We start from the raw sequence: 27740 nt of genomic DNA on the forward strand, positions 1-27740 counted from the left end.
TTTGTGTAATCTTATTTATTTACTGCTCCAGAAGAAGCTGTGATTTATGATTATTGTTATCCCAGGGCTGCCGGCGGTATCCCCACGGATCCCCATCCCAGCCTGGGACTGGAGCATCATCAGGCGATGCCGGGTGGGGTCGGGGCAGGGGGAGGACAATCAGCTTTAAACATTTTTTTAGTCAACACTCCTGATGAATTTTTCAGCTGCGAAAGGAATAGCATGCATTAATTATTGCAAAGAGATGTCTTTAGGAGAAAATGATTCTGAAATTCAGTTTAATTTCATTGTAATGCGCTGCAAACAGGAAGGGAGTATGTGTGTTTAATTGGCTCTCGGGGGTAAGGCCGGGAAGATGGCATGCCTTTGTCACAGGCCATTAGTGATACAGACTGCATAATGAGAGAGTACAATCAGCTCACAGCTGCCGGCTCCTACGGGGAGAGAATGATATTAAATAGAAATCAGTATAAATTAAACTTAACCCTTTCACCGGCTCGGCGGAGCTCGGAGCTGCAAATCGCAGCGGGAAGCGGAGAGAGGCTGGGGTAAAGGGGGGCCAAGCTAACCCTGCCAGCAGCAAAGCCCAGGCCAAGCTGCTTCCCCAACGTTGCTGCAGGTTTTTGTAGAGTCATAGAACCACTAAATGGTTTTTGGTTGGAAAAGATCATCAAGTCCAACCCCAGCTAAGGCTGGGGCTAAACCATGTCCCTCAGCACCGCATCTCTGCCTCTTCTAAACCTCTCCAGGGACAGGGATTCAACCACCTCCCTTCAGATTCTGTTCCAGTGTCAGAGAACCCTTTTAACTCTCTTCTCCATCCCATTCCCCCACTCTTTGCCTTTCTTTCCTTTCACTCCTCTCCTGACCACTTGCTCCATCTCTTGGGTCAGTGGGGCTAGTATTTCCCCAAGCAGTGCCATGAGCAAGCCCCATCACCCCTTGCCTGCACCCACCATGGTGCCAGCCTTTGGAGTTCACTCAGAGAAGGCACATGATGGTAAAACAACACTCAAGGGAGCTGAGAAGGCCCTGTCCCACCAGAGACAGGAATCTGGGGGGTGAGTTACCCCTCTTGACCAGTGGTGGGTCACTTTGGAGTGGAGCCCATACTGGCAGGATCCAGAAGAGGCAAATAATTACAATGTAATCTGCTTTGTCTTGCCATTTGCAGGTGCCACAAGTCAGTGTTTGAAAGGTGAGACTTAATTTGAGGGCATGATTCTCACCAAATCCAAGTGATGGTATTTCTGACTCCATGTTACTGTTCCTCTCACTGCCAAACCCTCATGGGAATCTCCACAAAGTGACCTGCAGGTCACTTAAAGCAGTCATGGTGTGATGACAGCTTCCCCACATCTCCCAAGGACAGCAAATGAGTAATTCACAGCAGGTTCTTCATGCTGGACCTTGCTGGGAGTCCATCCTTGCAATGACATTGCTCAGGGTAGGCACCTCATGGAGATGGGGCACATGGGGGAGGAGTGTCCCATGGCTGGCACTTGCCCTATGATTAACCAGAAGATGTTGTGATGTCTCCATGTGCCAAGCACCAAACAAGCTGTGTGTGTACCCTGCCCGTTGCATTGCTGCCATCTCAAGAGGTGGCATGTCCTACTTTGGAGCTCTTGAGTATCCTTCCTCAGTGTTTGCACCCACAAAGCCAGGAGTCACCAGAGCTCATTCCCTCCTTTGGGTTTGTGATCAGAGTTAACCTGGAGCTGCTGCACGGGGTTCTGAATGCTGGTTCCCTTCCAAACCTGTCCCCAGGGTGAGGGGTGATGCTCACACCTCACAATGTACCTGCTGAAGCATCCCTCAGGTGCTTTTCTGGGCTGCAGTGCCAGGCTCACAAAAGAATCTTCAATTTTTAAGTCTTTCCTGGCTGCAGGTCATTTATTCCCCCTGTACCATCCTCAGCCTGGTTCTCTCTGATTTTGTTCTGTAAATTGAGTTATCATGGGCATAGGAACCAAAAAAAAAAAAACACCAAAAAGAGGCAACACTTCCATGGCAGCAGTGATTTTCCTTCCTGAGTGACAGCTCCTTTATTAAAATCCCTTTTCTCCCATGAAACCATCTTCCATAGAAAACAGCCTCGTGTCGAGCAGCAGGGATGGGCATCCCCTCCACGACAGGAGCCAAAAAAGTAGCAATGCATTCTGTGGCCACCAGCAGTCTTTCCACAGCATGTTCCTTGCTTTGGAGGAAAAGCTTGGGGAAAAACAGAAAGAAAAAAAAAAAAAGAAAGAAAGAAAAGCAAAGCCAGGAATTTAGTGCAACAACTGCAAACCTGCGTTTCCTTCCCCGGAGGGATGAGAGGCAAACACTGTGTGTGTGCTGTGCGGGGAGCCAGCACAGGCAAACCTGCCCGGTTTGTGCCTCCACTTAGAGAAGGAATGAGTGTGTGTGTGTGTGTGTGTGTGTGTGTGTGAGATGGGGATAAAAAGGCTGACAGAAAGGCCTGATGCTGGGTGGCTTTTTGATGGATGCAGGATCGTGGCTTTTCTGAGGAGCATCTGAACTCGCGGGGCTGCGGCGGTGATTTACTGTTGCTCCCCTCCTCTCAATTCGTGCCGTTCCCTGCCTCTCTCTCCATCTCCCTTATTTCCATCTGACTGGATTTGATTATTTTGATTGTATTAATGCTGTTGACAGAGCTGCTTAGATCAAAGTCCCCTCCAGCCATTTCCAGGGAGACTGCTGGGTATCCACCTGCTGTCATACATCCAAGCGGCACCGAGCCCTCGGAGACCGAGACAAACCCGAAGGAAAAATGCCTGCGGCTGTCTGTCTCCTGTCGCTGGGAGACCTTCCCAGCTGTCCCGTGCCCTGAGAGGGGAGAGGCAACCTCTGAGCACACTGACACACTGCTGAGCAGGGAGAGCAGAGAGGAAAAATGAGAAGTAAAAAAAAAAAGGAGCTGGCATCCGTCCAAAGGCAGGGGTCAGGCTGGAGAAGTGGGACTGTGTGAACCTCATGAGGTTCAACAAGGCCAAGCACAAGGTCCTGCCTATGGGTTGGAAAAACCCCCAGTGTCAATCCAGTCTGGGGATGAAGGGCTGGAGAGCAGCCCTGTGGAGAAGAACTTGGGGGTGCTGGTGGATGCAAAGCTGGACATGAGCTGGCAATGTGTGCTCACAGCCCAGACACAGCTGTGACTAGGGCTGATCCCCAGCAGTGTGGGCAGCATGGGGAGGGAGAGGATTCTGCCCCTCTGCTCCTCTGCTCTGCTGAGACCCCACCTGCAGTTCTGGGGCCAGCTCTGGAGTCCTCAGCACAGGAGGGACATGGACCTGTTGGAGCAGGGCCAGAGGAAGCCACAGCAATGATGGGAGGGCTGGAAGCCCTCTGCTGTGTGGCCAGGCTGAGAGAGTTGGGGTCGTTCAGCCTGGGGAGAGAAGGCTCCAGGGAAACCTGGTGGCCTTTTAGTGCTTCAAGGGCCCTCCTAGAAAGCTGGGGACAGACTTTTGAGTAGGGCCTGTTGTGACAGGGTGAGAGGTGATGGTTTGAACTGAAAGAGTGAGATTCAGAGTGGAGAGAAGGAAGAAATGTTTGACACTGAGGGTGGTGAGACCCTGGCACAGGTTGCCCAGAGAGGTGGGAGATGCCCCATCCCTGGAACCATTGCAGGTCAGGTTGTTTGAGGCTCCGAGTAACCTGCTCTAGTTATAGATGTCCCTGCTGACTGTAAGGGGTTGAACTAGATGACCTTTAAAGTCCCTTCCAACCCAAACTAGTCCACGATTCAATGATTTTATGATTCTGTGCACAATCGCTGAGCAAATCCCAGGAGCTGGAGGTAAGCAGCAGACAAACAGCAGCTAGTCTGGTCACCCCCCACCCTGATCTTTATTCATCCATCCCAGCTTTGCAATGATCTTGTCGCTCAGGCTCTGGCACTGTCAGGTTGTGTTATCTCCCTGCTGTCATCAGGCAGCAAGTGGCTTTGGAGGCACGAGGAAGGGGACTGAGGGTTTGGAGTGTGATGGAAATGCAGAGCGTTGGTGCTCAGGCTCTGCCCGGATTGCCTGCAGAGGACTGGGCAGGATGCACTCTCTGGAGGAATCTGGCAGCACAGTGGTGTGCACAGGGGGAGTGACAGGATCAGAAAGCAGCCTGCTCCCTGAGGGAAGGCCAGCTTCCATCCACATTTGCCCACACATCCAGAAAATTAGAATCTGGTGTATTCAGGGAGATTTATTTTCAATTACAGGTTAAGGCTGAGACATGAAATAGCACTGGGTTTGAGAGCAGTGCATAAATCCTGCAACAAATCCATGTATCTCAGCTCCATATAATAAGATTTTATTGATTGCTATATTGTATCTGTCAGAATAAAACTCTCTTAATGCATGCATCAGGATGGAGAAGATAGAAAGCTTGTTGGGAGTAGGATCTGACTCAAGAATCAATGCATTTTGATTAATATGTTGTTAAGAAAGTAAGAGTTATTTAACTTGTTTGATGCACAGCTCAAAGTGATGACTCATATCCTTTAAGTTTCTTTCTTTAAGTTGCATTTAAAACACCTTGTAGCTGGTTTTCACCCTGCTGAGTCCTGTTCCATCACTGAATTTTGCCTAGATCCCTTTCCTCAGGTCTCAACACCACCCAAACTCCCATGAACAAGAATTCCTGTGACCCGAAAGGCTTCCTACATGCCATTGTGGAAGGCTTTAGAAGGAGAACAGAGTAGACCCTGTTATCTCGTTATCCCTTCTGGATGTTCTGCAGTGAAAGAGGAAGTTCCAGGAAGGATTTAAAAAAAAAAAAAAGTTGCTCTGGACTAAGACATCATGAGGAGAAATGAGAAGCAGCCATCAGTTCTGGCAGGCTTTCAGACACTGCCAAGCTTGGCCAGTCGCACATCTGCCCTGCTCTCAGCTCAGGTCTAAGCTACAAACTGGGGTGCTGGGAACAAGCCTTGACTTAGCTGAGAGCATTCTGTTCAACGCTGCAGTTCTCAGGTTTCTCCAGAAATGGGACCTGCTCTTGCTGCAGCCATGGGTCCCCAGGCAAGGGGAGAAGTCCACTGACTCTTAGGCTGGTTTCAGGAACCTTCTGGTGTCTGTCTGTCTTTTTCAGATCATAGTATCATTAAGGTTGGAGAAGACCTCTAAGATCATCAAGTCCAACCATCAGCCCTCTAAACCATGTCCCCATGTGCCATGTCTACACGTTCTTTGAACACCTCTAGGGATGCTGACTCCACCACCTCCCTGGGCAGCCTGGTCCAATGCCTGACCAGAATTTCAGAAAATAAATTCTTCCTGATATCCAACCTAACCTCCCCTGTTGCAACTTGAGATCATTTCCTCTTGTCCTCTTCCTTGTTAATGGAGAGAAGAGACCACAACCCATGTCACTACAAGAAGATGGAGCTCTCCAGTGCATGGCTGGTTAGCACTGATGGCACCAACCATAGATCTTTGCCATTCCTATCCCTGACTCTTTAGAGAGCTCCACTCCACCACTTCTGATGGAGAAAGCAAAGCTCCCTGCAGTTTTCCAGTGCAGAGAAATAGGCTGTTTGTAGGAAACACCCTGGGCAGGTCATCCCTGGCCAGACCCAACCCATTCCTCCTCTTGGGCTGGTCTCCAAGGAGAAGGGGCAGGAGCAGTGATCAACACACACCCTCTCCCTCCAGCACAGGCTTTTTCCCTGGCACTTGCTGGTCCCTGGAGACAAGCAGGTGTTTCCCTGGCAGGGAGCTGCTTCCATTGGTGGGTGTAGCAGTGCCACCTGAAACAGAAACGGCTTCAGCCTGATCAAGGCTGATTATAAATAGAAACTCAGCTCATTAGCATCCCAATCTGCAGGTTCTCTGTTTGTTTGCTGTGTCTTTCCTAGTCACAAATCCAGTTAATGCAAATTCACTTCTTCAGGAAACAGATTCCTTAATTAGCATCTGCTGCTGCTGCTGGGACTCACCAGGTTGGAAAGCCCAAGGATGAAGTGTTGGCTTCCTCCAAGGATGGGCTGTGAAGGAGTTGCTTTTTGGGTCTGTCATAGTTTAGGGTGTCACAGCTTAAGCTGTGACATTCCCACAAATGAAAGGACATGAAAATGCCCTTTTCTGGACATGCTCTAGCACCTCAATGGCCCCCTCACAGGGGAAGGACATTGGGGTGCTGGAGCAGGTCCAGAGAAGGGCAAGGAAGCTGGTGAAAGGTCTAGAGCACAAGTTTTGTGAGGAGCAGCTGAAGGAGCTGGGATTGCTCAGCCTGGAGAAAATGAAACTGAGGGCAGACCTTCTGGCTCTCTGCAACTCCCTGAAAGGAGGTTGGAGCCAGGTAGGGGATTGGTCTCCCAAGGAACAAGTGATAGGGCAAGAGGAAATGGCACCAGTGGAGGTTTGGTTTGGGTATTAGGAAAAGTTCCTTCACCAAAAGGATCATCAGGCACTGGACCAGGCTGTCCAGAGCAGTGGTGGAGTCACCATCCCTTGGAGGTGTTTAAAAGGCATTTGGATGAGGTGCTTAGGGACATGGTCTAACGGTTGTGTACAGGGTGATGTTAGGTTATGGCTGGAATCTTAAGTTCTTCTCCAACCCAAAAAATGCCAAGTGTGCCCCAAACACACCCCTGTGTGCTGCTTGAGGAAGGATATCCCACTGGGTCTTCACGGGGCAGGAGCAGAGGGTGCAGGTATCTACTGGGCAGCCAGACCATGTTTCTCCCCAACCCTCATCAAAGAGATGTTTCTAGAAGCAAAAACCTAAAGATGGTGTCTGGTTTACCAGCCCTGTGTAAAGATTCCTTTATCATCTGGAGAGAGAAGTCTCATTTTCTGCCTCCTGCCTCAGTATTTGTTCTTTGTCCTTGAGGAGATGATGTTGCCAGGTTTGCCCAATGGCTGGAAGTCTTGGGGTCATCAGGACACGGTAAAACGAAACCTCCTGTTCCCTTGGCTGATGTTTGCAGCAGTTCTGAGAGTGACTTGGGATTTCTGTAGCTGTAAATGAGAGCAGCTCCTGGCACAGAGTGTGTTTACAGAGCTCTGCTCTAGTTGTGTCAAGCATCTCGGATGCCAACCCTGTACTCATTTGAGAACCTCTGCTACACTGGGTCCAGTTTTCCAAGGCATGGAGCAACTGCACCCCAGCTGAGAGGCACTGGGAACAGCAGGCACCCAAATCCAATCTGTTCCCTCTCCATCAGCTTTTACCTTTCAAGCAGCACTGAAAGGGGAGGAGCTCAGTCAGATTCTGACCACTGGGGCTGTACTCTTCCCATCCCAGGGATTCATGGAGGGAGTCTTGGCTGCAGCTCCAGCTGGGTTATGCTGGAGAAACACCCAAGTGAGCTCTGCAAGCCTGTGGGAAGATTCACAGAATACCAGGTTGGAAGGGACCTCAAGGATCATCTAGTCCAACCTGTCAGGGTAAGAATGTAATTTAAATGAGATGGCCTAGCACCTTGTCAAGCTAGGCCTTGAAACTGCCTAATGTAGGGGAAGATCCAGCAGGAGAATGCAAGCCAACAAGTGGCTTAAGAGGGGGTGTGGAGCACTAGGCTGAGGATGTGGTGAAGACATGGGCTGAACAATTGTCTTTCCCATGCTACTCAGCTGAGCCTGTTGGATCCTTGGCAGGACCTTTCCAGTGGCTGTTTGTGGCTAGATAAATAGTGTGTCTTCTCCAGAGCAAATGTAAGACCTTGTAGAGAAGGGTCAGGATCAAACCAGCTCATGGGAGCCTGAGCAGTCTTGCAGAGGACAGGATCATGGTGAGGTCACACCTCAAATACTGGGTTGAGTTTAGGTCCCCTCATTCCAGGAATGATATAGAAGTGCTGGAGCAGGTCCACAGGGCAACAGAGCTGGTGAAGGGTCTGGAGAATAAGTCTTGTAAGGAGCAGCTGAGGGAACTGGGGTTGTTCAGCCTGCAGAAAAGGAGGCTGAAGGGAGACCCTTCTGAGAGGAGGTTGGAGTCAGATGGGGTTTGGTCTCTTATCTCAAGGGAACAAGTGACAGGACAGGAGGAAATGGCCTCAAGTTGCACCAGGAGAGGTTTAGGCTGGATGTGAGGAACAATTTCTTCCCCAAAAAGAAGAGGGTTGTGAAGGCCTGGCCCAGGCTGCCCAGGACAGTGGTGCAGTCCCCATCCCTGGAGGGGTTTGGAAGCTGTGTAGATGTGGTGCTGAAGGACCTGGTTTAGCAGTGACCTGGCAGTGCTGGGTTAATGGTTGCATTTGATGATCTTGGAGATGTTTTCTCTCTTTAGTGATTCTGTTCTGTGATCTATAAGAAGTTCCCTCCTCCTTAGCCCAGGACCAAGTGCTGTGACCTGGTGAGGTTTTGGTTGGGTGTTCTTTTGGGTTCTAACAAGTTCAGAAAGCTTGAACATCCTTGGCCTTGAGAGGCTCTTTACTTTCAACAAGAGCCTTCCCTCTGGGTTTCCCTCGAGACAATTGAGGAGATATTTACTTACAGCTAATGCTATTATGCTGAAAGCAAAAGTACAGGCTGCTGTATAGTGAAGCAAACAGTTTAAGGCAGATATCTCACCCCACATCCCACTACTGCCTCTCTTAGTCAACAGCCTCCCATCATTATCTCTGCTCTATTTAATAATTCGGCCCACCAGAGACTGGTTCAGGTCACAGCACTGGGAAGGAGAGGTGGTGCTGTCTTTAGCTAAGGTGTAATTGATCCCTCAGCTCTTCTGTGGAGGGCAGGAGCCACAGCAGAGGGGTTTAGCCTGGTGGTCTATCAGCACAATTAATGTCTTCAGCCCTGCATGTATGGTGACCAACTTCAGCAGCAGGATGGCAGAGCTGGGGGCTGCCACACCTTGGAGCTGTTACTTATTTATTAGTCTCTGAGTTTTCTTTTTTCATCTCCGTTGTCTGCAGGGATTTTGATAAATATTTAAATGCTAATGTGCAGTTTTTCCTTTTTACTTACCCATTTTCTTCTCTGCCTTGTCCTCTGGGCAAACCCATCTGCAGTAATGCTGGCTGTAGGCAGCAAGGGGGGCTCCCCTCCACCCAGCCTGCTTGTGTCATATCAGTCACCCATGAGCTCCTGCTAATGATGAGTGAACCTACAAAGCCTTGGCTGCCTGGCATGCAGAAACTTACCAAGGCTTTGCTGGTTTGTCTCCTGTTTTCCATTAGAGTATTAGGGCACCCTTGGAGCAAGGGGTGCAGCATCTCTGGGTTGGGAAGGCTTCATCTGCTGCTTGTCCTTTAGGTCTGTGATATGCTAAAGGGTTGGAGAAGCTCCTGCTTCATGCTGAGCTACATGTTCAGAGTGTACCCAGAAAGGAGACACAGCACCTCTGCCAAGGGCAGGCAGGACCCAGAGTGCTGCCAGACTCTGCTGAGCTCTGATTTTGTGTTGCTCCATTTGGTGCTGTCCTCTTCTGACTGAAAGCTGGTGCCCAGGACTTAGTCTGCTGGCATATGTCATGTCAGGGGGGTCTGATGCCAGCCCAAGCCAAGGTTGGAACAGGAACCATATGCAGGAGTCCCCAAAGCCCTGAAACAATACTGGTGGGCCTTTGTATCAGCTAGCCAAACCTGCTGGCCTTTTGGGCATGGTGGGATGCCCATCTTGCAGGGGGTGGGAGGAGGTTTGACATTTGGAAGAGATGTAGTGGATGATGCTTTCCAAGCTCCCCTAATGTGTCTGCAGATGAAGCTGCTAGCTCTGTCCATCTGTGGGCAGTAGAGGGCTGCCAGCACCACTGGCAGCCTTGAACCAGCCCTTCACACTCACCTAGAACATCCTGTGTCTGTGAAGGGACATGAAATGGTGCCAAGGATGGGGTGAGCTTCACAGCTCACAAAGTAGGAAGCCACCAGATGTTCTGTCCCCATCTCCTGCCTGTCCCAGTCAGCATGGGCATAAGGAGCAGGCACCAGAAATGCTCCTGCTCTGAATCCTTCCTCTTTGGCATTGTGTGCAGAACCCAAGGCTCTAGACTGCCACACAACATAAAGTGGCACTTATGTGTCCACTGCAGCTCCACTGGTGCAGTCCCATGGCTGCAGGGGGTTGTAGCCTATTTTCATGCAGATTGGACCAAAAATAACCTACATCTTTCCTGTCCTGTAGTTTCCTGTGTACTTTTCCTCTTGTCCTGTCTCTGGGCACCACCAGAAAGAATCTGTCCCCATCCTCCTGCCCCCCACCCTTTAGCTCTTGCTGAGCATTGAGCAGATCCCCTCTCAGGCTGCTCTTCCCCAGGCTGAACAGCCCCAGCTCTCTCAGCCTCTCCTCCTCACAGAGATGTTCCAGTAGCTTCCACTGGACTCTCCAGTACTTCCCTGTCTCCGGTGAACTGGGAAGCCCAGAACTGGACATAGGACACCAGATGTGGCCTCGGTAGGGCACAATAGATGGGCAGGAAAACCTGCCTCAACTTGCAGGCCACATACTTCCTGCACCACAGGAGACAATTGCCCCTCTTGGCCTTGAGGGCACACTGCTGGCTCATGGGCAACTTGTCAGCCACTAGCACTCCCAGCAGCTTCTCTGCTGCCCAGCAGGTCACTCCCTCACCTCTACTGGTGCATATCAGCAAAGACAAGGGTTAGCTGAACTTCTCCAGCAGCAAGACCCAACTCCCTGTCCCCTCACTGGAAGCAGAGCTGGGAGGAGGCAGCTCAGGATTACTGGCTTGAAATCAGACTTAAGTCTTATCTGCAGCTTTCTCCTGCAGGTTCCCGGAGGTGCTGCCAGCATTGCCGGCTCCACTCCATCTCCCCAGCACAGGGAGGAGGCCCTTATTAGCACAGCTCCTTGTGAGATGCCCTTGAGTGGTTTTTGGGTTTTTTTCCAGGTGTAAATGCCAGGGGAGGCTGTTCCAGTGCTTCACGCTCTTTCATCTCGGCAGGGTTTTGCCCTTTCTCCCAGCATGGCTCTGACAGCAGCCTCAGTGCTGCTGCCTCTGGAATACAAACAAACTTCCCTGCTGCATGACAGGAATTCATTCTCAGTTGGGTTGTTGGGGTTTTTCTTTTCCTGCATTTTTCTTCCCCTTAGTGCTGGATGCTCCAGGGTTCTCTGGAGAAGATTGGAGAGTGGGGAGTCAGTTGTTTAACCCCTTCTGTCTGCTTGCTGGAGCACCTCTCCTGTAAAGACAGGCTGAGAGAGTTGGGGTTCAGCCTGGAGAAGGGAAGGCTTTGGTGAGACCTTAGAGCAGCCTGCCAGTACCCAAAGAGGGCTGCAGGAAGGCTGGGGAGAGACTTTTTGCAAGGGCTTGTAGTGACAGGATGTGGGGCAATGGTTTTAAACTAGAGCAGGGTAGATTTAGGTTGGACATTAGGGAGAAGTTCTTTACTATGAGGGTGGTAGAACACTGGAACAGGTTGCCCAGGGAGGTGGTGGAGTGTCTCCCTGGAGACATTCAAGGTCAAGCCTGGGGCTCTGAGCAGCTTGATGTGGTTAAAAATGTCCCTGCTCACGTCAGGGGGGTTGGACAAGATGACCTTCAAGAGTCCCTTCCAACCTGATGCATTCTATGATTCCACACTGAAACGTCTACCTACAGCCCCCCACCTCTTAGTCCCAGACAGTGTGGCAGTTGGAGGGTCTGTGCCTGCCAGCAGTGCTGATGGGAGCTGGGCAGGGAGAGGGGAGGACACCCCTGAGCTGTGAATCCTCTTGGCAATTTGATTATGTAAATAAGTGGTGCTTTGCAGGGACTCCTGCTGCTGGAGCTGCTGCTGGTGGGGCTGGTGGTGGCAAGAGCTGTAAACAAACCTTCTGATGAATTGATTTCCTTTCTCCTGAGCCATTCAATTACCTCCAGATTTCATGCAGGTAGGGATCTGTAACAGCATTCCAATCTTGCTCTGCCTCAGTGGGCAGTGGCCTGGGAAGCTTGACAGTCACCTATTGCTCTCTGATAGTGCTTGGAGGGGAGGTGTAGGAGCAGCCAGGACCATCCTCAGTACATCCTTGTCTTTGGACTTCCTCACCTACTAACAGAGCTCACAGCAGTGCTGATGGGTTTGCAGAGAAGGCAAGGGCAGCCCTCCTCGTGCTGGGCTGAGCTTAGTAACTGCACAGCTCATGTCTGGCAGGGAAGACCACTATGCAGCCCCCTCTGTCTGACCAGGCAGTGAAAGTCTCCCTCCCTTCCTAGGAGCTGAAGCAGAGCTTGCTTCAGGTCTTGAGGAAGCTTTGGTCTGGGGTTTGCTAGGAAATCCATCACCTCCCTGAAGGGCACCAGGTTCTGACACCTTGTAACATGCAGGAGAGCAGCCAGCTCCTTCCCAAGCTGCCCTGCCTCCTCATAGGATCAGAGAATTGTTTTGGTTGGAAGAGACCTTTAAGATCATCAAGTCCAACCATTAACCCAGCACTGCCAGGTGACCACTAAACCTCTGCACCACATATCCATGGCTCTGAAACCCCTCCAGGAATAGGGACTCCACCACTGCCCTGGGCAGCCTGGTCCAGGCCTTGACAACCCTCAAGGGGAAGAAATTGTTCCTCATGTCCAACCTAAACCTCCCCTGGGGCAACTTGAGGCTATTGCCTCATGTCCTATGGCTTGTTTCCTGGGAGAAGAGACCAACCCCCATGTGGCTCCAGCCTCTTCTCAGGGAGTTGTAGAGAGCCAGAAGGTCTCCCCTCAGCCTCCTTTTCTCCAGGCTGAACAACCCCAGCTCCCTCAGCTGCTCCTCATGAGACTTGAGCTCTAGACTCACCACCAGCTTCCTTGCCCTTCTCTGGACCTGCTCCATCACCTCAATGTCTTTCTTGGAGTGAGGGCCCCAACACTGAACACAGCATTCAAGCTGTGGCTTCACCAGTGCTGAGTACAGGGTGGCAGTCCCTTCCCCAGCCCTACTGGTTGCACTCCACTGGGCATACATCAGCTGATGAGTCAGCAGTGCCTGGTGGCTGCTCAACAGGATGCTGACCTGGTAATCCCAGTCCCTCTGCTGTGCTGCTGGGATTCACTGGGGGCAGCCTCTCTGGTGCAGAGGCCTGCAGCAGCCCCAGCAGCAGTGATGGATGCACAGAGATGTCGTTAATGAGATGCTAAATGATGGGCTAAGGAACAGAACAACTTCAGCTTGATTTATTGCATGGCAGTGAATAATGTTTGTCACCACTGGCAGCCATCTTGGCCAATAACAGAGGTTACCAGCACAAATTGTAGCTAATTAACACTAATTAGCACCTCTGAAGTTCTGGGGTTTGGATCCCTTACAGGTTGGGCAGCAGCACATGTCCAGGTCTCACAGGTTGCCTGCCTGGGCTGCTGGAGGGCCATCACCTCTCCCTGCTCCCCCCTCATCCCACCAGCACTCAATACCTGTCCTCTGAAGCAGGCTGCTCTCCAAGGCTGGCTTCATCCTGCTCTGCTCCTCTGCTTCTGCCTCACATCCCCAGCTGCTTCAGCAAGGACATGTGGCAGGCAAAGCCTTCCAGCATCAAAGTTACCCAGAGGTAGCCCTTGGTCTCCCCTTTCCTACTGGTTCTTGGACCCTCTTCTGAATGAGGAGGGAACCCCAAAAGGTCCCTGTTGGTCTGGATCCCAGGAGTAAAGCTGAGATCTCACACTTGTGCTCTTTGCACATCTCTCCCACTCTCCACAGATGCAGGGGTGAGACCTGTCACAGTCCCAAAGACCCTCTTGCCACTGCCTCTGGAGCATGTCACAGGAGGGGAGGGGAGGAGTGAGGAGAGAGGAGAGGAGTCTCAACAGCTGCAGCCTAAGATGTGCTCCTGTGGCTGCCCCTCACTGCAGGAAGGACATTGAGGTGCTGGAGTGTGTCTTGATGATCTTACAGGTCTTTTCCAACCTAAACAATTCTTTGAGTCTATCATTCTCATATTCAGCCAGAGTGTTGCTAGCAGCAATGCTGCTGTTGCTTCTGAAAGGAGATGTGGCTTGGAGAGACAAAGTCTCTCTTCTGTGGATGAGGCTGGTTTCCTGAGTTAAGGGCTGACCTGCAGCCATCTACAAGTTCCTGTCATAGGAAACATGCTTCTGCTGGGCTGGTGCTGGGATTTCTGTCAGCTCTGACATGGAGAGAGCAGCAGCCAAGGGGCTGAGCTTGTGCTCAGAGCTGCTTTCTGTCACCCTCACTGAATTTCTTGAGCTTTGCACCTCAGGTGGTGGGGAGATAATGACTGTTTGTGGGAGCATCCATGAAATAGTAATAAGAGTGTAAGGGTGAAGCCTGGGTGGCAGTACCCCAGGCAGTAGGATGTGGTGGAGGATGAGCACTGGGGTTGCCCTGTGCACTGGAGAGGTGCCCTGGCCTCTGCTGAGCTGGAGAACACTTCCATGGTGGGCAGAAGGGAAGGTGTGACATTAGGCAGAGCCTGGAGCTTCAAGGAGCAGCAAAATCCTGGCACTCAGTAAGTGTTTCTGGACACAGCAGCTCTTACAGCCCTGGGGAGCCACCTCATGGGAGCTCCAGCAGCACTGGGCTCTCCTCTCTGTGTGGTGAGTGTGGGGTGCTGGGCAGGGCTGGGGTGGGAGCTTTCTGCTGTAGCTCTGCTGATCCATCCCCTTCCTTGTGCAGGACCTCAAGGTCCTATATCTGCGCCTGGGCACCTCAGGGTCCAGCCTGGGTCCTGCTTGGCCACACCATCCTCGGTAGTTTTAAGGCTATAGCTTTAACTGTTTTCTCACAGAGTCAGGCTGGCTGTTGTCACTGTGGGAGGGGGATTCCAGCTCTCCACACTGCAACTCCATCCTCTGCCCTTGCCCACGCGCGGGGCAGGACTCTGCCTCTCGCAGCTCCAGGCTTTGCCTTGGCTGTGCCGCGCGGCCCGAGGGGCTCGCAGGAGCAGCTCTGCCTGGCACCGGGCGTTGGGTGCCCTCCCTCTCCCAGGGCTCCATAAATAAAGCCCCCTCCCTGGTCCATCCCAGCACACTGTATCCATCTTGTTTAATAGAGTGGAAAGCTGGTGGCGTGGCGGTGGGGCGCGCGGTGTCGGGGTGATGGATGGCGCCTTCCCGCCGCCCAGCGCCGCTGGTAGGGAGGGAAGCATTTATGATTTATTCCAGCTAATAAACTGGAGTGAAGTGTGTGTGATGCATGGCAGCAGATGGGGGATCTAGCCATGCAGCTTTCAGTGCCTGGAGGGAGGGAGGGAGGGAAGGAAGGAAGGAGGAAGGGAGGGAGAGGCTTCCGTCCCTCATAGAGATGTATCAGCCACCCTCCGCTCCCCCAGCCCATCGTGGTAGGCACCTGGTGGCAGAGGGGCCAAGTTCTCCTGTTCCTACAGGCTTGCTTTCTAATTGTTTGTCCACCCCACATCTCCTCAGCTGTCTTTTCTCAAGCACAGGAGTCTCTGGCTGTGGGAAGAAATAATTTCTTGGAGTGTTGGGGTTGGGCTGGGAGCTTGTCATCAGAGGGAGGGGAAGGTGAGCAGAGTGGCCACAGGAGTGTCACCTCCATGCCACGCTCTGCAGCTTCCCAGTCCCACTGTGTCTGTGTCACCTACTAAAACAGAACTTCCATGGGTTTAGGAGAGCAGTGAGACACTAAACTGCCCCAGAAAGAAGTGAGAAAGCTGTGAAGGGAAGTGTTTGTCCCTGTGAGGTGTGGTTAGTGCATGGAACTTGTTGCTGCAGGAGGTTTCCAAAGCCAAAAGCTCATTGTTCAGACTGGGACAGAGCATTTCTGTGGTCTGCTGCTGGGCTGTGTGTAAGAACCTGGAATGGACTTGATCCACAGGGATGAAGAGCTGTGCTCAGAGGCAGGAAGGCCTCCCTCCAAGCAGTAGCCATCACAAGTGGGTAGGGTGGCCATCACAGGCCTTGAGTGCACAGGGTGGCCATCAGGAATGGTCAGGGTGACTGTCACAAGCCTTGAGTGCTCAGATGGCCATCATGAGTTGGTAGAGCAGCTCACAGGTGAGGGGGTTGGGTTCCTGCCTCCTCCTATTCAACCATGTGTGCTGGTGAAACCAGCCCCAGGGACCAAGACTTGCCCCCACAAACCCCCATGTGGGCACTGAGGGGTTGAACCCCTACATTTTTTGCTCAGGTCTCAACCAGTGGCAGTGTCAGGACCAGGACTCAGGCTCCTCACCTACCCAGGCTGGTGGATCAATCCTGCCTGGGAAACAAACCATTGTTTTAATCACTGATGTGTGTCTGTGCTGGAGGACAAGCTCTGCCTCAGCCAGGGATGGACCAGGAGCATCAACAACCATTTTGGGGAAGCAGGAGGCAGGTAGGAGTTAATCCCAGGGAAGAGCAGAGATGGATGCACAACCTCCTGCCCACTGCTCTGTGGTGTGAGCATCCAGTGAGGCCCTTCTCATCCCAACACTGTCCTGCCAGATGTTCCCCTTTCTGCCTAATTACCCTCTGGATCATTGTGCTTGGAGATCCTGGGCTGAAAGGCACCAGGGAAGGGCAAAGAGTGATGATTCCGACTGTTTCCCGGCACGCTTCCCGAGGATCTGCCAGCTGGGAGCCTGCCCAGCCCCACAACACCAGCAAGCTGCAGTTCTCCAGGTACAGGAATGCAGGAGAGAGAGCTCCTCACTCAGGAGCTCTGGAAATGAAGGGTCACCATGCCAGGACAGCAGCTGACAGCAAAGGATTCCTCCTGGAGTTGGGGGAAAAACCCAACCTTAAAGGCTCTGGGAAGAGTGGAAGAGCAGCTGTCCAGTGTGGCAGGAGTGGAACATCACCAGCATGAGAGCAAGGCTCTCTTCTCCCATGGAGCAAGCCAGAGGACAAGAGGAAATGACCTCAAATTGCCCCAGGGGAGATTGAGGTTGGACATGAGGAAGAATTTCTTCCCCAAAATGGGAAGGGTTGTCAAGGTCTGGACCAGGCTGCCCAGGGCAGTGGTGGAGTTCCCATCCCGGGAGGTGTTTCAAAGTCATGGAGATGTGGTGCTGAGGGACCTGGTTTAGCAGTGACCTGGCAGTGCTGGGTTCATGGTTGGACTCAAGGATCTTCAAGGTCTTTTCCAACCAAAGTGATTCTGTGATTCCCTGATTTCTCACAGTGGTTACAGGGCTGGTCCAGCTCCAGTGGGGGGATGACACTGTCCCCAAAGAAGTGACCACACAGGTCCCTTCTGTGTCCAGCTGGGCAATGTCTCCTGGAAAAGTGGCTCTAAGATATCCCTGCTCTGCAGCCCAGCTCCCTGAGGAGCACAAGAAGCATTTAAAAGCCAAGACTCTGCAAAATCTAGAGCAATTCATTAATATCAAAAGATCTAATTAATATTAGAAAGTGCTCAAACCACAATCTGCTGCTGGCAGGGAGGAGCCCAACACCAGCATCCCCCACACTGGAGACCCAGCTTGCCCCCTTGGGCTCCTCACCTGCACATCTTTCCACAGGCACTTCTGAAACTTGGAAAAGCTGCTCCAGCAGCCAGGAAACTGTTAAAGGAGCAGCTCCACCCTGCTGGGTCACAAGCATGTTCCACCAGGACCGAGTCAACCTTTGCTTTTTTTCTTCCAGCTACTCTGCCCCAAGTCTGGAGTGTGCATGGGGTTGTTGTGACCCAAGGGCAGGACCTAGCTGGTTGATCTTCATCCCATTGGCCTTGGGCCTTTAATCCAGCCTGGCCAGATCCCTCTGTAGAGCTTCCTTCCCACAGGCAGCTTGATGCTGCCACACAATTTGATGTTGTCTGCACACTTAATGAAGAAGGTTCCTCAATCCCTTCATTCAGACCATTGATAAAGATATTAAACAGAACTGGTCCCAGTAGTGAGCCCTGGGGAAAGCTTCATGTTGCAGCTGCTCAGGGGAGACCTTTTTGCTGTCTACAACTACCTGAAGGGAGGTTGTAGCCAGGTGGGGGTTGGGCTCTTCTCCCAGGCAACCAGCCACAGAAAAAGGGACACAGTCTCAAGCTGCACAGGGGGGAGTTTAGGCTTGATCTTAGAAAGAAGTTCTTCCCAGAAAGGGTGATTGGCCATTGGAATGGGCTGCCCAGGGAGGTGGTGGGGTCCCTGGAGGTGTTGAAGAAAAGCCTGGATGAGGCACTCAGTGCCATGGTCCAGTTGATTAGTTAGGGTAGGGTGATCAGTTGGACTTGATGATCTTGGAGGCCTCTTCCAACCTGGCTGATTCTGTGATACTCTGCAAACAGCCAAATCCCCTGGACACAACTCTCCTGGACCACTCTCTGTTTGTGGTGCTGGTAGCCTGCATGGCTTTGGTTTGCAGACCTTGCAGCACGTGTCCTCAGGTGCCTGTGCCATCCTGCCTGCCATCTGCTTGGGCAGCGCCTGCCACGTCCCTGAAACACCAGGGAACAGGTGTAGAGACAACACTGGGATGGTGACAAACCTCCCAGCAGGCAGGAGAGGCCAGGTGACAGTTTGTTAGTCAGCCTGGTGCAGTGTTGCTCCTGTGTCATCTTGGCCTGCCAGTTCCTGGCTGTCAGCAGAGCCAACACTGCTGCGAGGCTGGTGACACGTGTTACCAAACAAACTTTCATTGTGCCCTTCCAGCCATCCAAGGGACATCTGTCCCTCAGCAGCAGGGATGTTGTGCTGGCTCCTCCTGGGGTGCAGCTTCTAGGTGCCAGCTGCTCCTCAGCACCCGTTGGTAGGGCTGAGGTCTTTGCTTAATGAAGCTGTTGGGACAGCCCCGTTCTGAGGGCAGCATCACTGCTGTTCATTAGGTTTTTGCAGCAGAACATAGAATCACAGACTGGTTTGGGTTGGAAGGGACCTTTAAAGGTCATTTAGACCAACTAGAGCAGGTTGCTCAGAGCCTCAACCTGACCTAGAATAGTTCCAGGGGTGAGGCATCTCCCACTTCCTTGGGCAACTTGGGTCAGTGTCTTATCACCCTAAGTGGAAAAAACTTCTCCCTTCTCTCCAGTCTAAATTTCCCTCTTGTGATTCCAAACCATCCCCTCTTGTCCTGTCACAACAGTCCTAGCTAAAAAGTCTGTCCCCAGCTTTCTGACCTGATCCTTTAAGTGCTGAAAGGTCACAAGAAGGCTCCCTGGAGCCTTCTCTTCTCCAGGCTGAACAACATCAACTCTCTCAGCCTGGCCTCACACCAGAGGGGTTCCAGCCCTTGCATCATTGCTGTGGCCTCCTCTGGCTCTGCTCAAACAGGTCCATGTCCTTTTTGTGCTGAGGGTTCTGATACCCTAAGACAGTCCCAGCTCTGCATCTAGGCTGAGCTAAAGTCACCATTCTTCATGATTTGCCTGAAAAGTCTTATTTTCCCCCTCTGCTCTCTCAGAGCTCTTCCAAGCTGCTCAGCATTTCATTTCTCCAGCCAAAATGCTCTCTTGGTCAATAGTTGGTTCAAATGTTTGCTCCTGACACTTGATGTAGAAATGTTGCTGTGTTTGCCAGGAACAAGCTGACCCCATGGATGAGGGTGTTGGGAGCAGGAGCTCTTGGGAGCAAAGAGGCTCTCATTCAGCAGGCCCTGGGAGGGCAGCTCAAGCACCATGTTATCACAGGGAGATCTCTGCTCTGCAAGGGAGGGGCAGAATCACAAGGGCCTCTTCACCTTTGCAACAAGGATTTTGCAACTTGAAGGACCTCATTGCAGAAACCTCTGAGGTTCAGGTTTGGAAATAGTGTCTCCATGGCAGTGTTTCTGCTTGTAGAGCTCATTTGGGCCAGGCTTGCCCAGGTTTAGGTTGGGCATGAAGAGCAATTTCTGAGTTGTCAAGCCCTGGAACTCCACCTGATTTCACCACTTCCCTGGACAGCCTGTTCCAGAGCTTGACAACCCTTTTGGGGAAGGAATTGTTCCTCATGTCCAACCTAAACCTCCCCTGGGGCAACTTGAGGCTGTTTCCTCTTGTCCTGTTGCTTGTTCCTCGAGAGAAGAGACCAACCCCCCACCTGGCTCCAACCTGCTTTCAGGGAGTTGTGGATATCCAACAGGCCAGGCTGGATGAAGCTACAGCAACCTGCTGTAGCTGAAAACGTCCCTGCTCACTGCAGGGGGGTGGGCCAGGTGATCTTTAAGGTCCCTTGCAGCCCAAACCAATCTGTGATTCCATCACTCTCACTTCAGGACGTGGCTTCGTGGGCAGGGTGGTGTTGGGTTGGCGGTCGGACTCGATGGCCTAAGAGGTCTTTTCCAACCTTAGTGATTCTGTGGTTGTCTGAACCTGTGGCCAAGTGCAGCCCAGCCCAGCTCCTGTTCAGTATGCAGCTCAGCAGATCCTTTCACGTGTCACAGAGCAGATGCCCACTGAGCATCCTGAAATGAATCCAAAGGCAGCAGCGATGGCTGCTGGCAGGGAAACAATAATCCCACGAGCCCAGCAGCATCAGCTGAGCCACACAGGACAGGGACTGCTGCTGCTGGGTGCTTTGTCTGGTGAAAGGAGCCTGGCTGGAGGTGGTCTGGGCAAGCAGAGGTGGAGATGTGGTGTCAGGGACCATAATCTTCTCATCAGCCAAAATCCCCTTCCCTGCACAGCTGCCTCTCTGAGGCAGGAATTGCTGTTTGTGGCTCTGTGCTGAGTGTCTGAGCATGCACATGGCTGTCCTGACCCTGCTGTCAGAGAATCATGGAATCATGGAATCACCGAGTCCTTTTGGTTGGAAAAGCTGATTGAGTCCAACCATTCTCTAACTCAACCAAGTCTGGTGCTAAACCATGGCCCTGAGCACCACATCTCTGCCTCTTTTAAACGCTTCCAAGGATGGAGAGTCAACCATCTCCCTGGGGAGTTGGGAGGGTGGAGGAAGAGAAAGGCTTTGGAAGTGAAGATGGAGAGGTGATGGAGTGTTCTTGGGGTTCACCATTCTCCAGCTGAGGTTGTCTCACTGCTGCAAGCTCATGTCAGTCTTTCTGTCAGCAGGCAGCTGCAGAGGCAGAAGAGTCACAAGGCTGATGTAGCAGGATGCTGGGCTCCTCTCCAGGCACACCAGCCCTGGAGCTCCTGGACAAACTTGGCACAAGGGAGCCCTGCCCTCGGGTGTTTGCACAGAGTGGAGAGGTGTTCAAATGACAGCACAGGCAGTTGTCCCCATGTCACACAAGATGAGGTGGTGGTTCAGGAGCAGGATCACATCAGGATCCCCAAGATGGGCACAACCCCTGCCACAAGCCCTTGGTGCAGGGCCAGGTTTGGAAGTGCCACTCACAGCTCTGTTTAAAGGCAGCATGGTGGAGAGGGTCCTTTTAACTGGTTCCACTGGCCCAGGAAATGCCTGCTGGGAGGCAGGGAGCACTGTGCTGTTGTGGGGGTGCTGCTGCTCCTGCTGCCTTGATGTGCTGGGCTGGTAGCAGATGGCACAGGGCAGAGGGTAATGTGGCTGTCCTCAGTGGACAGCAGTCCCCTGCAGCGTGCTCTGTCCTGTCAGCATGGGAAGTGACAGCATGGCCCTGATGCTCTGCTGGGCAGGGGGAGGAGGCAGGAAGAAAGAGACTGCGGGGTGGGAATCACAGAGCTGGTCCCAGCAGCTCCCAGTGCTCACTGTAATCATGCTGAGCCACCTGCTGTGCCCTCTGCTGTGGGGCTGGAGGGGTCTGTGTGACAAGCATGATGGCATCTGTGGGGAGCATGAGGGGGAGAGGTGAGTGGCAAAGAGGGACTCTCCTCTTCCTCTCCATGCTCAGTCTGAAGTCACTCTTCCTCCTGTCCCTGGCTGTGTGGGGTACATGTTGGAAATGTCTCCTCCAGAAAGCACATTCTGCAGTTGGCTGCAGCACTTCTCTGAGTGTGGGACACGTCTGCATGGGCAGGTGTGAGCAGACCTTGGCTCCTGCCAGAGCTGGGGAGGCAGGGGATGAGGTGCTGAGAGGCTGGTGATGTCCCTGCAGTGATTGATGCTGGTGGTGACCCTGCAGGGCTGCTGGAGTGGTCAGGCAGAGATGCTGGTGGTGTCCATGTGGGGATGCTGGTGGTGACCACACAGAGATGCTGATGTTGGCCAGGCAGGATTGCTCCTGAGGATGAGCCCACAGCCAGCCTGGCTCCAGCTGCTGCCCAGCTGAGCCAGCCCTGGGCACAGTGCCCAGTCTAACAAGCCTGGGCTCCAGCTCAGCACCTGCATAGCCTTGGCACAGCTTGTGAGGCCAGGACAGATAGTCCACATGGCACTGGGAGCTCAGGCTGCTGCCAGCTCAGGTGTTTGGCTGTGGTACAGCCATGCCTTGAAATCCCACTGCTGCAAGCAAAGCATGGAGACTTCCCTTGCTGGAGGTGGGATGAGGGCCAGGCAATGCTGGGGCTGGTGTGTCCTGCTCAGGGTGGGAGTGGGACAGGGATGAGGCCCCAGTGACAGGCTCTGCCCTCACAGTTTGCTTTGCAAACAGGCTCAGGAGAAATCATCTGTGGCTGGCACCTCCCTGGCAGACTCAAGGACACATGGAGATGTGACTTCAGTCTCTGTAAGGAGAGATAAGGAGAATGAGATGCAGCTTTCACACCAGGAGACCTTGGTGTAGATAAACCTCCTGCCCCCACCCAGCTCTGTCTCCTGGACCAAACCATCCCTTGGACCTGTCCCTGGGACCATTCCAGGGAGCAGAGCAGGGCAAAAGGCAAATGGGGCAGCTTTCATGTGCTTAAACCCTGAAGAGCAGTATGGGAGCTGTGTGTCAGTGAGCCAGGACTGAATTCCCTCTCCTCTCCCTGTCTCTCTGTTGGAATAAGCAGCTCCTGAGCTCCCAGCTGAAAGCTCCTGGCTCTGCAGTCCACCTTTTAATTAATGCTCACTCCCCAGTCCTGTGTCACTCACATACCACAGTGACACCAGCCACAGAAGGCACTTAAGCACCTCAGCCATGAGTTCCTTTCAACCCCCAGCAGCCAAACACCCAAAGAGCAAAAGCTGCAAACTCTCCCACAGCTTCAGAGTATTCCAGCCAGCTTCCAGCATGCTGGAGAGTGCTGGCAGGCAGGCAGGCCCAGGAGCCATGAATCACTCCCTGGCTGAGGGGAGCAGGATGAGCTGCTCAGCGTTGTGGCTCGTGTCAGCTGAGTGGGGACATGGCTCCTGTGGGGCACAAGCCAGGTTTCAGGGCTGCTGGTGCTGTCTCATTGCTCTGACACTGCCAATCTCTGGGTGCTGTCTTTGTACACACCACCTGCAGCCTCTGTGGTGTGCTGGAGATGGGGGGGTCCTGAGCTGTGTGGCTGGTGGACATGTCCCATGGTACCTGGGCTGTCAGATGTACCAAAGCAGCACTGGGCAGGCCAGAAGGAGCACTGGGAAGGAGGGGAGTGAATGGTGGGGTGTGCTCTCCACTGCTGGGATGATAGTCTGAGGGAGCCTCATCTCTGAAGGAGATGATGAGGTCTGTGTGGTCCTTGGCAGTGGGGATAGAACCATAGAAAATTAAGGTTGGAAAGACCTCCCAGATCATCAAGTCCAGCTGTTGTTGGCTGCTCTTCCTTTGGATACCCAGCAAAGTCCCCAGGCCTCAACTTGTCCCAGACTCCTCAGAGCAAGCTCAGCATGCTCCTTGCAGAGCACCAGAGGTTCAGCAGCTCCTGGCTGCAGGGATGTTGTAGATAATCCCTGGAGGCTTTTAAGGCCAGGCTGGATGTGGCTCTGAGCAACCTGATCTGGTGTGAGGTGTCCCTGCCCATGGCAGGGGGGTTGGAACTGGATGATCCTTGAGGTCCCTTCCAATCCTAACAATTCTATGATTCTATAACAGGCCAGGCTGGAAGAGGCTTTGAGCAACCTGCTCCTGCAGGGGCTGTGGGACTGGATGAACTTTCATGTCCCAGAGAGCTCCAGGACCCCAGGTTGGTCAGATTGCCCAGACTTTGAACACTTGGGGTTGGGGTGGGCAAGAGCAGTGCCTGTGGGAGAACTGCTGCAGCCCCAGCAGTGCCAGATCACCCTGGTCTCGTTGGGAGCCTCTTTCCCTCTCTGCCTCATCTCCACGTTGGAGCTTCCCAGCCAGCAGCAAAATGAGGTCTGTGAGCGAGGCCTCAGCAGGGAGCAGGGCCAGTGTGTGGACACAATGGCAGCACACATCCTTAAGGAGAGGGTGGAGAGTGAGGCATGGGGTGGGGGTGGTTAGAGCTAAGGGCCCCCCCATGGTGCTGCCATCAAGGCTCTGAAATGGAAACATGAGGTCCCTGGGCCCCCCCTCCTTTCCTACCTCTTGGCAAAGGCTCCATTAGCAGGATGTGAGTAATCATCTTAAGGAGCTATCAAAGTGCAGCAGCTTGTTAAGCATTTAGCCAGGTTGTGCTGACATGACCCTGCTCCTCAATCATCCCAGCCTCAGCTCATTACCACAGCACACCTGCCACACGCCTTCTCCCCTCCACTGAAAGGACAGGTCCCATCCAACGTGTTGCTAGGATGCTCTCAGTGTCCTCCCTCATCTCTTTCTAGGAGTGGGAGTCATGTAGGAGTGGGGAAGGTCTCCTCTGCAAGCAGTGGTGTGACCAGCTGGTAGTCCCCAGAGCAAGGGACACTTCTAGGCACAGTGGGAGATGGTGGCTGTGGTCAGGGCACATACATGGTGCTGGAGCTGCTGGGAAAGACCTACTGTGGCTTTCACAAGCTGCTGGAAGTCAGTGTCTCATCTCTGACATGGGCAAGTGGGTGGGAAAAAGGTGAAGCTGGGGACTGTGTGATGAAGGCTGTGATGGCAGAGATCAAGAAGAAGTCACATCCCACCAGGATGGGACAGCTGAGGTCTTTGTGGTGAGTGACTGCCAGGAAGATGAGGAGGGAGCTGAGCAGCTGGAGCCTGCTTGGCTTCTGGCTGCCTGCAGAGAACTTGTTGTGGCCTTTCAGTTCTTAAAGGGGCTGGTCAGAGAGCTGGGGACAGACTTTTGAGCAGGGCCTCTTGTGACAGGACAAGGGGTGATGGTTTGAACTAAAAGAGGGAGATTTAGGCTAGGTGGAAGGGAGACATTTTTTTATGCTGAGGGTGGTGAGACCCTGTCCCAGGTTGCCCAAAGAGATGGGAGATGCCCCATGCCTGAAATCATTCCAGGTCAGGTTGTCTGGGGCTCTGAGCAACCTGCTCTAGCTGCACAAGTCCCTGCTGACTGGATGACCTCGAAAGGTCTCTTCCAACCCAACCCAGTCAGTGACTCTGATTCTGTGGTCCCTGTGCTGGGGAATGCATCCACCTGCAGTGCTGGCTCTGATGCTTATTGCTTCCATATTGAAGGACTCCTGGGGGCACAGCCTGATTCTTCCCTTTCCCTCCACAGAAAAGCAGTGGCTGTCCCCTTTCAGCATGTCCCCAGGGCCAGGCTGTCCCCTGGGGAAGGCTGACACCCCAGCTCTGGGCTCTCTGCAGAGATGCTCGTGGCCATCATGCTGAGCCATGTGCCAGGGAGCTGAGCTCAGCCCCTGCCCGAGGCACCACCCTGGTGGCACTGCCCCAGTGGCACGTCTGCAGGAAGAGCAGAGAAGTGAAGGGAGAGCCTCTGATGGAGCCCACTTTGCTTTTCAGGAGACACAGCAGCCTACAAGGATGGTGTTTACTGGATCAAGGGTCGCACCTCTGTGGACATCATCAAGAATGGGGGGTTCAAAATCAGCGCCCTGGAGGTGGAACGCCATCTGCTCACACACCCACACATCACAGGTACTGTGCTCCCCCCTGCTCCCCCTGCCCACAGCTCTGGCTCTCATGAAGATGCCCCTGGGTTCACTCCTGGAGGCTCTTTCCCACCCTGCCCACTGGGCAGGCTGGATCTGAGTGAGGAGCAGGCTGTGTTCCCTTCTGTCCCGGGAAGCCTGCGGCCGGGTGCCGAGTCAGCAGCAGCTCCCATCTGATCTGGGAGCTGAGCCTCTAATGAAATCTGTCCTGCCCTTGTGCATGACCCTGTGTGAGGAGAGGGAAGTGGTGCCCCTGACTCCACATCACTCTGTGCCTCATAGACTTTCCTGGTCACACTCACTCAAACTCAAGAAGAGAGCTTCCCTGGTGAAAAGCTCTCTTCTTGGAGACCTCCACACTCCACACTCTGCTCTTCCCTGCACAGCGTCGCAGCAGGCGCCTGCCAGAGCTGCTGAAGCCCTTCTTCTGCCCATCTTTCACCCCAGATGTTTCTCAGGCCAGGTCCTCTGCTCCCTCTGCAGATGTAGCTGTGATTGGGCCTCCAGACATGGTGTGGGGCCAGCGGGTCAGCGCTGTCGTGCAGCTGCGCGAGGGCCAGATGCTCTCCGTGAAGGAGCTGAAGGAGTGGGCCAGGTAAGATGCCACCAGGCAGGGCAGGGTGAGGGCATGGCATGGACACAGAGCCTGCAGCAGCCTCAGGAGGATCATGTCAGAGGGGGCTGGCAGCAAGTGGTGAGGCCACACCTTGAATCCTGGGTTCAGTTTTGGGGCCCTCGCTCCAAAAAGGACATTGTCCAGAGAAGGGCAATGAAGCTGGTGAGGGGTTTGGAGAACAGGTCTTGTGAGCAGCAGCTGATGGACCTGGAGAAAAGGAGGCTGAGGGGAGACCTTCTGGCTCTCTACCACTGCCTCAAGGGAGGTTGGAACCAGGTGGGGGCTGGTCTCTTCTCCCAAGGAACAAATGACAGGACAAGAGGAAACGACCTCAAATCATACCAGGGAAGGTTTAGGTTGGACATGAGGAACAATTTCTTCCCCAAAAAGGGGAGGGCTGTCAAGCCTGGCCCAGACTACCCAAGGATGTGGTGGAGTCCCCATCCCTGGAGGGGTTTCAAACCTGTGGAGATGTGGTACTGAGGGACATGGTTCAGTGGTGACCTGGCAGTGCTGGGTTAACAACTCAGTGATCTTCAAGGTCTTTTCCAATCACAACAGTTCTGTGATTCTATAGTGCCTCAGGCTCTGGGGATGGAAAATAGAAGGTCAAAAAGCACAGGAGATAATAGAAATAAATGGACTTCTCACCCCAAAAGTGCCTTTGATAAATGACCTGCACAGGGCAGCCAAGTGGCTCTTGCCCCACAGCCCAGTCACCAGCAGAAAGCACACAGAGCAAGCACCAAGACAGGGGAAGCTTCTCTTGCTGTCTTCTCAGCAGCAATAATATTGGCTCAGCTTTCCCCCCCCCCAGCTCCTCTCTTGTCTGCCCACTGGAAGCCAGCCCAGCCCAGTCCCCAGTTAGTCCCAGACACCTCTCCCATGGTATTTGAATATAGAGGAGACACCAGAGCTCATGGACCTTGCTTGGGTCCATCACAGTGCCAAGGAGCATGGCTCATAGAAGCCACCTGCCATCCTGCAAGGTTTTGGCATAGATACCAAACCCTTCCTCATTCAGATGGGTCAGAGAGGGGCCAGTGCTGAAGTTTGGGGCATCAGCCACAGGAGGATGAACAGGAAGGACCCAGGGAGCAGCATCAGTGGGTTTGTCACTAATATTTCATCAGCAAAATACTGAACAGCAGCTTCTCCCTTTTGCTGGCAAACCCCTCCTTCAGGCAGCAGATATTTTTGGTGAGGCTGAAGCTGCTTTGCAGGCAGTAGGAGGACTTGTTTCAGCAGGGGCAGTGCAGCAGACAGTGAAAGATTTCCCTTGGATTTGCAAAAATCACAGCTGGTGGAAGTGGGGGAACTGGCTGGCTGCTGCTCCTCTGAAACAGCCATGGAGGGCAAGAGAAGCAAAGAAACCAAACCCAGATGGGTGGATGGGCCAAGACACTTCTGGGGTGTCCCTCCTGCACTGTGCACATTTGTTAACCCTCTTGACTGCTGGTCATAAAGGTTCTCTGCTCCAACTAAGGCAGCCACAGCCACCAGTAGCTTTTTGATTTTCCTAGTGCCCCTTTGAGCAGGCTGGAACAGAGTCTGGTGCTCCAAGGTTCCCCACCAAGGACATTGGGCAGGTTGCAGAGTTGGGCACAGAAGAACTTCATAAAGTTCAACCAGGGCAAGTG

General features: G+C 53.1%; 1 protein-coding gene across 1 annotated transcript in view; it reads left to right on the forward strand.

Moving 5' to 3' along the window:
• ACSF3 (acyl-CoA synthetase family member 3) overlaps positions 1-27740 on the forward strand; it is a 67151-nt gene that overhangs the window by 36856 nt on the left and 2555 nt on the right. Inside the window, exons 7-8 of the mRNA XM_054389757.1 lie at positions 25336-25470; positions 25968-26079. Of these exons, the coding sequence (XP_054245732.1) occupies positions 25336-25470; positions 25968-26079 (247 nt within the window). The remainder of the gene's footprint in view (positions 1-25335; positions 25471-25967; positions 26080-27740) is intronic.

Source organism: Indicator indicator, chromosome 19, assembly GCF_027791375.1.
Source record: "Indicator indicator isolate 239-I01 chromosome 19, UM_Iind_1.1, whole genome shotgun sequence".
Lineage (NCBI taxonomy): Eukaryota > Metazoa > Chordata > Aves > Piciformes > Indicatoridae > Indicator > Indicator indicator.